Raw genomic sequence first — 13,797 nt, forward strand, 5'->3', positions numbered from 1 at the left:
CTGAGAAAAATTCTTCCCTTGCACAATCTCTCCAAGGCAGAATTGATTGATAAGGCTCTCATTAGGGCCAACATGTACAACAATATCAGCTTTTGTCTCTTAAATGACGATATCTGATCTACAGCATGATCAACTTTTGCCTCTGGCAGACATACCCTGATCTTATTCCACCTATTCTTTTTGTGCAATATATTTCCCATTTCCCTGATAATGGAGTCACCGATAATAACTAGCCCCCGTGGGACCAGGGCAGACATACCCTGGTCCTATTCTACCTATCCTTTTTGTGCAATATGTTCCCCATTTCCCTGATAATGGAGTTACCGATAATAATTAGCAACTGTGGGACCAGCACATTCTGCCTTTAAGATTGCTATTGTGTTGCCTGATGCAGAAGAGTGAGCTCTAGCATTGAGTTGGGCAGCTGAGAACTTGATGGCACCCCCATTTTAATTCCTTCGAGGGCATCTACCCTACTCTTCAAACTCTCATAGATACCCATTAGAATGCTGAGTTGGTGCCTAATTTCTTCACATTCTCTGCACCTAGCACACAAAAGGACATCCTCCTTGGCTAGATCATGTCCTATTTTAGGTCTGCAAACATTTCACAAGTTTCACATTTTTTTAACTGATTCATTGGAGAATTGCCCCTTCAGTTTTCCCCAATTAGCATTATCATTAGTAGTGGCATACGAGGCCAGAAAACAAGCTTATACAGCATCAGCCAAATAAAAAAATAAATACTTCCCATTCTGCCTATCCATTCACTCCAAAAGTTTTAGTTCTTCCTTGAATCTATTATTTGACTTTCACAGGGACAGATGGAAGTTTGTTCCGGCAATCAACCACTCGCTGGCCAAAGGCAAATTTCCACACATCTATTCTGCAACTGTGTTTCCTCAATTTGAATTTATACATCTCAAGCGCACAATCTGAACAAGGGGAAGAATCCTATCAGCATTCAGCTTGCTCAAACCATTCAAAGCCTTACACAATTTATCCCCAGGGGCTCACATCTGATGAGTATGGGCTTGGCACACCCAGGGTCCTGAGCTGGATATCATCATTCCCTTTCTTGGTGATTTCTTTGTACCCCTCTCTCTCTCTCTCTCAACTCGGGAATTTTTTTTGGCTGGTGCAGCATAAGCCTCGGGCGTCCTTGCACCATATAGCTAATAATAATAACAACAAATAACAACAATCACCTCACAGGTGCCTAGTCTCCAGATGCTGCAACTTGCAGAACTTGAGCCTTTCTTGGTAAGAGCACCCCTTTGTACCCCCCCCCTCACCAATCTTGCCCTTTGCAGTGCTTGTTCCAGTAGCTGTACATCCTTTATAAAATGAGGACTCCAGATCCTGTATGCAGTACTCAAAGTGTGGCCTGACCATTGCCTTATAAATTATAATCACCTCCTTATCCCTGCTACCAAAGTTCCTGTATATCATTGACAAGACCTGCTCTGGCAGCCTGTTTGCACTGCTCTGAAAACTCCATATCTGACAACATATTTACCCTTAGGTCCTTTTCATTCTTCACTACCCTGAGTGTAGTACCACACAGTTGGTATGTTACTCTGGGGTTACTGCTACCCATATGCAATATTTTGCATTTGTCAATGTTAAACTTCAGTTGCCATCCCTCAGCCCATCTTCCCAACTTTCCTAGATCCTGTTGCAACAGTATTTCATTCACTGTCATTAATAACCTTGCCAACCTTTGTATCACCTGCAAACTTGGACAATAAGTATGATATACCTTCATCGATATCATTGATAAACATAGAAAACAACTGTCCCAACATCTAATTGTCCTAACACTGAGGAACTCCAGGCGCCTCCGTAGCCAGGTGGGAAGGAGCAGCAGTGCGTAGCACACGCTTCTTGATTAGACCGGGGTTCGAGCCCGTCACCACCAAATACGGAGGATGCGGAAAGGTCAGGAATGACCACCGCATATCCCAGAGCAATATGGCCTTAGTTCTAATGCTCCTAAAAACCAAATAACAAATAACAAATAACTGAGGAACTCCACTCAGGAGGAATTTCCATTGATTACCACTCTGTCTTCTGCCACTGAAATATTCCTTTATCCATGGCAGCAACTTTAATGCCACACTGCTCCAATTTTGTGCAGCAGCCTTCTACGTGCAACAGTATTAAAAGCGTTCCTGAAATTCAAAATCCAAGTATATGATATCAAAATTATTTTTTGCATCCAGTTCCTTTGTAGCCACATCGTAGTATCCAATCAAAGTGGTCAGGCAAAATTTTCGCTTAACAAACCCACGCTGTGTCTGAACTATAATTGCAATCTTGTCTAGATGATCCTGCATTGCTGCTTTAATCAGTGACTCCATTATATTCCCTGGAACAGATCTGTATTTACTTGTGTCACCCTTTGTGAATTGGGACTACATTTGCATATCTCCAGTCCATAGAGATATCCAAGGATGGTCTCATAATTATGGCTAAGGGCTTACTTCCTTTGCTGCCCCCTTAAAATAAATGGATAGATCCTATCCATCCCAGGTCCTTTATGTTTAACTTCAACAATTTCCCTCCTTTTTTCTCAGTTATTACACTCATTTAGGTCCCTGTTAGAGTTTGATAAATTCTTACAGGGAGCGAACTTCCCTACAGAATTACTGCAAAAAAGTTGTGATAAAAATAAAGGGTGTGGTGATGATAAACATTCTGTATATTTTTAAAAGTTGCTGCTATTGAACCTCAGTAATTATATAGCAGTATTGTCAAATCCAAATATGCTTTTGAGGGGGGGTATCTAGCCATATTATGGTTTTCCTATAGAAAATTATTTCTCTGATATTGTTTTCACCTATGTGATAATTTCCAGGAACATCCTATAGTAATTACTGTAGATGTTCATTTCCTCATCTCACCTAACCTCAATCAGAGATGCAGTGAAAATTACATCAATGAAACATTAATTGCATAGAGGACACTAACATAACTAAATATTTTTCTCTGAAAGGGGAGAGGAAACCAACTACCATATCTGTCATTTGTGATATTTTCAGTTATAGCGGTTTTTTGTTTTTTTTTTACAAACAACAGCATGTAACTTTCATTTCAAGGATAAATCATATTTGATATGGCAAAAATTATTAGGGGCATAAAGTAAAAAAGGTGTGATGATAAACATTTTTGTATATATTTTTATAAGTTGCTGCTATTGAACCAGAGTAATTATATAGCAGTATTGTAAAATACAGTCGATTCCGGTTATTTGGAACACATCGGGACTAGTGCATTTTGGCCCGATTAAGCGGCTCCCCCAATTATCCAAAGTTTCACGTAAAAAAGGTAAAATTACAGTGGACACCTGCTTTACAATTAGTTCACTGTACAATCAAATCACATTACGATGGAGTTACCACAGTAAAGTACTGTTCACTATATGATGTGTAGTAAGCACCGATCATTGTGATCACATTTTTGAACTGAATTTTAATTTTATTAAACAGCGATTCTAATTAGTGAAAATAGGAGGAATATTATCCACGGGCTATAAAAGTAAAGATATATTAAGCACACCCTTTATTACCTTACCAATTAAAAAATTAAATGATACATGATAATTGGAATAATTAATATGTACTGTAATATGTACATACTAACTAGTTGACATTTCTGTTCACTGAAAATTTAAAACAGTAAAAAGATAATCAATCAATAACAAAGAACACGGCACACATAAATTGCAAGTAACACGATATGTGCAAGTGAGAATGGAGTAACAAGTTACGAAGCTTTAAAAATAGGAATGAAGATAAGATTCTGAAAATTAATTTTTTTACAAATTTGTATATGATTGAAGATTCCATGGAAGTGTAAACATATTTCACCACAATAACCCATGGAATTCCATCTGTCGGTATTATTGCAATTTCAATAAGATCGAGTTTACTATCCGTTTGTGATAGATTGCACTAACAGAAAAGTCCAATAAACAGGGGACTGCTAATTGTTTTACGGTTGTGACCTCCAGAAATCCAACTGAATGGTTCGAGACAATCGTAGGGTAATCTCCAGTGCTGCGGTCTCTTGCCCAATTAAATGGCATGTTGCCCCAATTAAGCAAAGTAAACCCTGGCTATTTTCTCGACTGGGTTCTGTTTTTTAACATTTGCTCCAATTAACCAGTGGCCCAAATAACCGGAATCCACAGTATAAGTACAGTAAACCCCTGCTATTCGCGGTTTCGCGTATTCGAGATCGTCGATTTAATATAAAATGAAACCTAAAAAAATGTGAATATTTTCCGCCATAAAAAAACATGGGCGTGGCAAAAATTATCTTTCCCGGTCAAAACAGCGCTCAGTGGGTGGGGGGAGAGGTGTGACAAAATCGCGAGCGTGGATCTGTTTCTCGCTAATCCTTGTTCAGTATGTGTTATGCGCTTGTCATGGAAGGTTTCGTCGTTTGCTTTTAATTTATATGCTTATAAATTGAACAAATTTATCAATTTATAAATTGATATGCTTACAAAAATGATAAATCTACCGTTTGGCAGGGTAAAACAGACTTTTTCGAGTGTGTTAACGGAAGAAAGTGACTTTATTGTGGACAATTTCTTTCTAACCCCTACAAAAATATGGCTACGAATAACAAGAGAAATGTGAAAATATCAAAGAAGGTGATGATATTAGCGAATAAAATTCAGTTATTAGATAAAATTTCTAATGGTGAAAAGTGTCTCCTCAGTGGCAAAACATTATAAAATCAATGAGTCAACGGTACGATCAATCTAGAAATCGGAAGAAAAAATCCGCCGGAGTGTCCGTGAAAACGCGCTAATTGCTTCAAAAATTTGCTGTGTAACTCTGATGTTAAATTAGAAAAAATGGAAAAGGCTTTAAATTTGTGGATAGAAGACCGAACTCAAAATAAAATTCCGTTAAGTTCACTCATCATTCGTGAAAAGGCAAAACTCCTTTATCAACACTTTAGCGAAACTGGTGATAGCACTGGCGGGATAAGTTTTTTAGCTAGCAAAGGCGCTGTTTTGTTTGTTTGAAATTTCTAATAAATATTACATTTAATATTAAATTGTTTCTTATTTTCATTTTAATGCCATATGCTTGCATTTCACTATGTACTGTCTATGTACATAGTCATATTATGAAGGTACATATAATACATACGTAGAAAAAAAAATTTAAGACTAGTTTTTCTTATATATTTCATACTTTGGAACGGAACCCCTTTATTACTATGGGAGCCATAACTCAGTATTCGCGTTTTCGGTATTCGTGATATTTCTCAGGAACATAGCCCCCGCGAATAGCGGAGGTTTACTGTATTTTAAAGTCCTATGGGGGGGATAACGTAGAATGGTAACCATAATTACGATTTTTCTACAGAAAATGATTTCTCAGATGTTGTTTTTGCATATGTGATGATTTCCAGGATTCCGGGAACAAGTTAATTGCATAACTGAACGGACATCTGTTAGAAAAAGAAAAACAAAGTTAGTTTTTTTTTTTGTTTGTTTGTTTGTTCTAGTTTATGACTACTCAGCTCCAGCAGCCATTAAATTAAGTAGCTGAGTTGTTCATTATTTCAGATTTATGCACTATACTGTAAATTGAATTCCCTGTAAATATGTCTCGTTTGGAAGCATGGGAATCATTTTAAAAAAATAATGGCATAATGTCCAAATTTGCAGACGATATGAAGGTTGGTAGGGTTGTTGATGTCAGTACCCTACTACAACAGGATCTAGAAAAGTGAAAAGATCTAGAACTGCTAACTTGGAGGGATACACAGACTAATAGATTAACAGTAGCCACTGGCAAAGGTGAAAGATTCTCGCACTGCTTCTATTAGAATCAGCAGCAGCAGCCTGGAAAGCAAGGTGCGGGGGATTTCAGAGACTTCTGGAAGTCATCGCAGAATAAGTAAATACATGGGCTGTGTTAGGGTAGCTAAGAATAAGAACAGGTGCATGTATACTTGCTTTCTTTACCTTAGCCAACTTCTGTTCTGGGGAAATTAATGGCGGCACTGAAGGATCACCTCTGCAATACTTCGGACACAGCATGGGTTTGTTAAGGGGAAGTGTTATCTGACCAATTTGATTGGATACTATGATGTGGTCACAAAGCAAATGGATGCAAAAAAATAATTTTGATATAATATACTTGGATCTTAGGAAAGCTGTTAATACTGTTGCACATGGAAGACTACTGTACAAATTGGAGCAGTATGGCATTGGAGGCAAATTGCTGCTGTGGATAAAGGGATGGTTGAGTGGAAGAAGACAGAGTGGTAATCAATGGACACTGCTCTTTGTGGACTAATGTTATTAGTGGAGTTTCCCAGGGTTCAGTGTTGGTTCCATTGTTGTTTTCTGTATTTATGAATGATATTGATGAAGGTCTATCAGGCTTAATGTCTAAGTTTGCAGATGATACAAAGGTTGGCAGGGTTATTAATGAAACTAATAACAGTATGTTAGTGCAACGGGATCTAGAAAAGTTTAGCAGATGGGCTGAGAGGTGGCAACTAAAAAGTTTAACATTGACAAATGTAAAGTACTGTATATGGGTAACGGTAACCCCAGAGTAATGTATCAATTGTGCGGTAACACACTCGGGGTGATAGAGAGTGAAAAGAACTGGGGGTAATTGTGAGGTCAGATATCATGTTTTCTGAATGGTGCAGACGGTCTGCAAGAGCTGCTCTTGGTGTTTTGTCAATGATATACAGGATTTTTTCTAGCAGGGATAAGAAGGCGATTGTCCTCTTGAATAAGAGGATGGTTAGGCCACACCTTGAGCATTGTATACAGGTCTGGAGGTCTCATTTTAGGAAGGACGTAGAGCTGCTGGAATGAGTACAGAGAAGCACAACAAGATTAGTGAATGGAAAAATGGTTTGCTCTTACAAAGAAAGGCTTAAGATTTGCAAATTACAGTGTCTAGTGACTAAGCACCTGGGAGATGATCTGAATAAGGTGTATTTTTTTTTTTTGGTAGTTGTTGGCGCATCGCCTTCTGTGGCCATAATGCACCTCCCAAGGTTTTTGCAGTACTTTGATCCAAGCCCGAGGTGGGATTCGAACCCGCGACCTTTGGGTTGCCAGGCAGGCACTTTACCCACCCGGCTAGCCCGGTCGGTGATTAAGGTGTATAATGCCTTGAATGGTTTGAGCAAGCTTAATGCTGATGGGATTCTTCCTCTTGCCCAGATTAATCACCTCAGGGGACATAAATTCAAATTAAGGAAAGACAGTTGTAGAATAGATGTGTAGAAATTTGCCTTTAGCCATCTGGTGGTTGATTGCTGGAACAAACTTCCATCTGTTGTTGTGGAAGTTGACAGGTGAAATAAATTCAAGGTTGAACTAGTCAAACTTTTGGAGTAAATGATGGGTAAAATGGGAAGAATTTTTTTTGGCGGATGCTATATAAGCTTGCTTTCTTGCATCCTATGCCTCTACTAATGCTAATTGGAAGTTTTGAAATTTTATTTTTTTAAGTACAGTGAATTCCAGTTATTTGGGACACATCGAGACTAGTGCATTTTGGTCCGATTAAGCGGCTGTCCCAATTATGCGATTCACGTAAATAGTTAAAAATACAGCTTTACGATTGATTTTCTGTATGATCAAATCACATTATGATGGACTCACCATAGTAAAGTACCATTTTCTATACGATATGTAGAAAGCGCTGGTCATTGTGATTGCGTTTGTGAATTAAAGTTTAATTCTATTAAACAGCGATTCTAATTAGTGAAAATAGGAGGAATATTATCCACAGGCTATAAAAGTAAAGATATACTGTATTAAGTACAAATTTACACTTTATTACGTTACCAATTAAAAAATTAAATGATACGTGAAAATCGGAAGAATATTTTTTACAGGTTAGCAAAATAAAAATAAATTTATGCTTTCGTGCATAGCTTAATTAATATGTACTGCAATATGTACATACTAACCAGTTGACATTTTTGTTCGCTGACGTTTGTGGGTGGGAGTTAAAATTTAAAACAGTAAAAAAGATAAGCAATCAATGACAAAGAATGCGGCACACACAAATTGCAAGTAACACAATAAGCACAAGTGAGAACGGAGTAACAAAGCTTAAAAAATAGGAATGAAGAGCAGATTCTGAAAATTAATTTTTTTATATGATTGAAGCACTAACAGAAAAGCCCAATAAAGAGGGGACTGCTAATTGTTTTTATTGTTTTCTGGTTGTGCCCTCCAGAAATCTGACCGAACCATGTGGTACGGTCGGAAACAATTGTAGGGTAAACTCGAGTGCTGTGGTCTCCTGCCCCGATTAAACGGCAGGTTGTCCCCATTTAGCAAAGTAAACCCTGGCTATTTTCTTGATTGGGTTCTGTTCTTTAAGATTTGTCCCAAATAAATGGCTGTCCCGATTAACCGGTGGCCCAAATAAGCAGAATCCACTGTATATGAATCATTGCTATTTTAATATTTTTATTTTAAAGTACAGCATTATTAATAAAAAAACTACAGTAACACCACTTTGTCATTTAAAACATTTAACCCATTTCATCTATTGATGGCAAAATAATCAAAATAAAAGGAAAAAATGTGTGAAATTAAATCTGTGGGTATATAAAACTGCTTGCTTAATTGTTCACTTTTAAGATTGCATATTCATTTTAAAAAAATTTAGGGAAAAACTGTTAACTACTTTCGACTATAATGTACTTCAATGATAACCCAAGATGTTAAAGCTGTACCCGACACCAGCACTATATCAAGGTTGCACTTTTATATTCTTTTAATAAAATTTATAAAAAATATTATATAAATATAATATTTTTATATATATGCCTTAATATATACTTAATTTGTAAATAGTATATATTTACCGATTTACTCTGTATCTAATAAGTGGCAAGTGTACAAACATCATGATTGAAATAATGATGTATTGAAATAATGTCAGTGGTTTTCAACTGGGGTGCCGCAACAACAACATTCCTGGGGTGCCACGTAATTTGGGTTTAAGTTACTTAAACTTATTATTTTTTTAAATTTATGTTTATTTCACTATAAAAAGGTGTACAGTATCTTTTTAAATTTTTGTGGTGCTCTATAATTGATGTTTACTTAGTGCCTCTATATAAAGAATAAAATTATTATATACTATATATAAATAATTTGTATTATGAAATGTAATTTTATAATTATATTATTGTAATAACTATCATATATAATATATTTTTTAAATATTATATATATGCAGAGAGAGAGAGAGTGACATCGGGGTGCCATTATTAAAAAACGGTTGAAAACCGCTGTTGTAGGTCAGTATAGTGAGTATATTTCTCTAACATATCATTTAGCATTAGCATTAGCATTAGTAGAGGCATTTGATGCAAGAAAGCAAGCTTATGCAGCATCAGCCAAAAAAAAAAAAAAAAAAAACCCCACTTCCACTTCACCCCTCTGTTCGTTCCAAATACCTGTCCAGCTGAGCCTTAAACTTATCTAGGCTATCAACCTCCACCACAAGGGATGGAAGTCTGTTCCACCAACCAACCACCCGCTGGCTAAAGGCAAATTTCCTCACGTCTATCCTACATCTGTCTTTCCTCAATTTGAATTTATGCCCTCTCAGGTGATTTTTCTGAGCTAGAGGAAGAATCCCATCAGCATTGAGCATGCTTAAACCATTCAAGGCTTTATACACCTCTATCAGATCACCTCGCTGGTACCTAGTCTCCAGACACTGTAACTTGCAAAACTTAAGCCTTTCTTCGTAAGAGCACCCCTTTGTTCCATTCACTAATCTTGTTGCCCTTCTCTGTACTCGTTCCAGCAGCTCTACATCCTTCTTGAAATGAGGCCTCCAGACCTGTATACAGTACTCTAGGTGTGGCCTGACCATTGCCTTATACAATGGAATAATCACCTCCTTATCCCTGCTGGAAAAATTCCTGTATATCATTGACAATACTCCATGAGCTACTCTTGCAGCCCGTCTGCACTGCTCAGAGAACTTCATATCTGCCTGCACAACCACCCCCAAGTCCCTTTCATTCTCTACCACTGTCAGTGTAGTACCACAGAGTTGATACGTTGCTCTGGGGTTGCTGTTTCCCATGTGTAGTACTTTACATTTGTCAATGTTAAACTTCATTTGCCACCTCTCAGCCCATCTGCTCAACCTTTCCAGATCCTGTTGCAGCAGCATAGTGTCAGTAGTGTCCTTGACAACCCTGCCAACCTTTGTATCATCTGCAAACTTGGATATTAAGCTTGATATACCATCATCAATATCATTTATAAATACAGAAAACAATAATGGACCCAACACTGAGCCCTGAGGCAATTTCTACTGGAAAGCATTTACAAATGCTTTCCAATAGAAATTGCTTATTTCTACAATATGAGCTGTCTGAGAAAAGAAAGAATGCAAATATATATATATATTTTTAGATGAATATGGATCTATTACTAAACAACCTGCACCAATGTTTATTTTTTGGATCTATTACTAAACAATCTGCTAAACAATATGGATCTATTACTAAACAATCTGCTAAACAATATGGATCTATTACTAAACAACCTGCACCAATGTTAATTTTTTGGTAGGCTAAATGTTAGAGATCTCAAAGCACAATCTTGCTACTAATGACATAACACAGTTTTGTGCTTTTGTTAGCAAGCATTATAATAGCATATAACTCAACTAAATGGTTGCTTTACCTAGAAAGTCCTAAAATTCCAGTAGCTCCTCTCTGGAGGCACTGTTGTTGAAGCTTATCCAAAGATGTCATCTCTTCTTCAAATGAAGAATCTAAATTAAAACAGTATGAATTTCTGAAAGTGGAAAAAAAAAAAAAAAAGTTAAAAAATTTAAGTTACAGTCAAAATATAAATTTAAAGAAGAGGAATACTACATAATTAAAGTGAAAGAAAGAGAGAATATCATTACCAGTTGCATGCAGCTGGCAGTTAATTTTTTTTTTTTTATTTTAGGCAATTGCTCACTATAAAAATATAAATATTAGTGGATCTCCAATGACACGTGGCATTTATCATTTACCATCCATTTCTAAATATAATGATTTGAATTGGTGATGAAAGGCAAAACTTGGTCTTTTCAGACAAGAAAACATTCAGCTAAAATTTTTATTTTATAGGACATATTTGAGAGCTATAATGAGATGCAGTTCATCTGGAACTACACTGGATCTTTATATATATATATCCAGTATATGATAACCCCAAATGCAAAAGGTATAAGAACTTACTGTACTTTAGTAGTGGGTATGGGTCAAGAAGATACTTCTTAACAACAGAAGATATACAAGTTTAGAATGATTTGGAAGAGAGCGTGGAATTACAGCTTCCAGTTTGTAAGAACAACAGTGCACATAGAAATATCTATAAAAAAGGCATGCAGAAGAAACCAAATGTCTATGTGACAGAGAGTGGAGAGACAGTGAGTTTGTTGCTATTCAGAGAAAAAAATAATGTTAAGAGCAAAAAATAATTTTTTTAAGGAATTACCAGTTTTTTTGTTTTTTTTTTTATGCTAGAGGAAACAGTATTTGTCATGTGTTTTAGCCAAGAGAGACTGGAAGTCAGGATTATGCCCAATAAAGATATTGTGACCTTCCCAGGAAATCTGAGCATAAAATCTAGAGCATAAGTACTGATAACAAGTGAGGAAACTCCAACAGTAACTAGAGATATCTTGGCATTCAGGTTGTTTAGAAATTTCTGATGTCCTTGTGTCTGAAGAACACAGAAGGCATTGAGTGGAATGTGTTTGTTGGTGTTGTAGAAGGTGATTTTCCAAGAGTTATAGGAAAAGTAGGATGCTAATAAGTCACCTTTATCCTGAGCTGAGGATACAACAGAACCATCAGGTTGTAATAGAGATGAGAGCAGTGGAGGATATTAGCATTAGTAGAGGCATATGATGCAAGAACCAGCCTCCGTAGCTGAGTGGGCAGGAGCGGGAGTGCAGTAGCACACGCTCTTTGAGTAGACCGGGGTTCAAGCCCCTGACTGCTGAATACGGTCGATCTGCCAACCTGCACTGGACCAGCGTGGCAGATTATGTTCCATTTCCCTCAACATGAATTGTTGAGGAGGCTTCCATCCTGCAGTGGGTTGATAATGGCTGCACTTTACTTTTACTTTATGATGCAAGAAAGCAAGCTTATGTAGCAAAAGCCAAAAAAAAAAAACAAAAACAAAAAAACACTTCCATTTCACCCCTCCGTTCATTCGAAATACCTGTCCAGCTGAGCCTTAAATTTATTTAGGCTATCAACTTCCACAACAAGGGATGGAAGTCTGTTCAATCAACCAACTACCCGCTGGCTAAAGGCAAATTTCTGCACATCTATCCTGCATCTGTCTTTCTTCAATTTGAATTTATGCCCTCTCAGGAGGTGATTATTCTGAGCAAGAGGAAGAGTCCCATCAGCATTGAGCATGCTCAAGCCATTCAAAGCTTTATACACCTCTATCAGATCACCTCGCCGGTGCCTAGTCTCCAGACACTAATTTGCAAAACTTAAGCCTTTCTTCGTAAGAGCAACCCTTTGTTCCATTCACAAATCTTGTTGCCCTTCTCTGTACTCGTTCTAGCAGCTCTACATCCTTCTTGAAATGAGGCCTCCAGACCTGTATACAGTACTCAAGGTGTGGCCTGACCATTGCCTTATACAAGGGAATAATCACCTCCTTATCCCTGCTAGAAAAATTCCTGTATATCATTGACAAGACACCATCAGCTACTCTTGCAGCCCATCTGCACTGCTCAGAGAATTTCATATCTGCCTGCACAATTACCCCCCGGTTCCTTTTCATTCTCTACCACTGTCAGTGTTCTATCACATATCTCCAATCCGTCCAGACAACCCTAGCAGGACAAAGAATAATTGTAGGAGCAGATGTAAACTGCCGCTCCCCTGTTTGGCACAGTGCCACACCGGACCGCCGCGGAACCAGAAATGGACAAAGACTGGATGAATTCCTGGCAAATTCAATCCTCACAGTCAAAAACCAACCCTTTAACCTGCCAACATTCTGCAATACCTTGTGGGAAGCCACGATTGATATCACCCTAACCACGAGGAATATTGAAGCCCACGTGACCGATTGGACAGTGCAAAATGCCTGGACCACATTAGATCACCGTACAATAACCTACCAAATCAGAAGATCAATGACAAAAATAACTACAAACAGACAAGTGGCAAACAGATTCGCAATCCAAAAGGCAGGCTGGGAACTCTTCAGAGTACAACTGACCAGCAAGGCGCAAAAAACGCTGGAGGAACTGGACACACAGGCGGTGGACAGTGAGATTAAAAACCCAGATACACTCCAAGAGAAAATCACCAGTATTATAACTGAAGCAGCAGAGACAGCGATGAAGAGGAAAACCCCCTCAGTCGGGGACATGCCCTGGTGGACTCCAGAATTACAAAGATTGAGAAAACAGGTCCAGTCAAAACGGAAAGAATTCCAAAGAGCACGGAGAACATGGCCACCAACAGAGGTAGCAGTACTACGGCAACAATACAAAGAGGTGCGAAACACCTATACAGAAAAAATTAAAAAGAACAAGCGAGCCTCTTGGGAAAACCTGGTCTCCAAGACAGGGAACGAGAACCCCTGGGGCGTAGTGTATAAAATCACCACAAACAAGTTCCCCAGGGGAGAAGCATCCACTGTAACGAGGATGCCCAATGGAAGCCTGACCAAAACGTGGGAGGAATCGATTACCAATATTCTTAGTGCTATCATCCATGA

General features: G+C 37.9%; 1 protein-coding gene across 1 annotated transcript in view; it reads right to left on the reverse strand.

The window, feature by feature from the left end:
- LOC150087008 (calcyphosin-like protein) overlaps positions 1-13,797 on the reverse strand; it is a 103,997-nt gene that overhangs the window by 72,698 nt on the left and 17,502 nt on the right. Inside the window, exon 2 of the mRNA XM_090372900.1 lies at positions 10,729-10,842. Within this exon, the coding sequence (XP_090229026.1) occupies positions 10,729-10,799 (71 nt within the window). The 5' untranslated portion in view covers positions 10,800-10,842. The remainder of the gene's footprint in view (positions 1-10,728; positions 10,843-13,797) is intronic.

Source organism: Mastigoproctus giganteus, chromosome 4 (genome assembly GCF_048544385.1).
Source record: "Mastigoproctus giganteus isolate SK-2022 chromosome 4, ASM4854438v1, whole genome shotgun sequence".
Lineage (NCBI taxonomy): Eukaryota > Metazoa > Arthropoda > Arachnida > Uropygi > Thelyphonidae > Mastigoproctus > Mastigoproctus giganteus.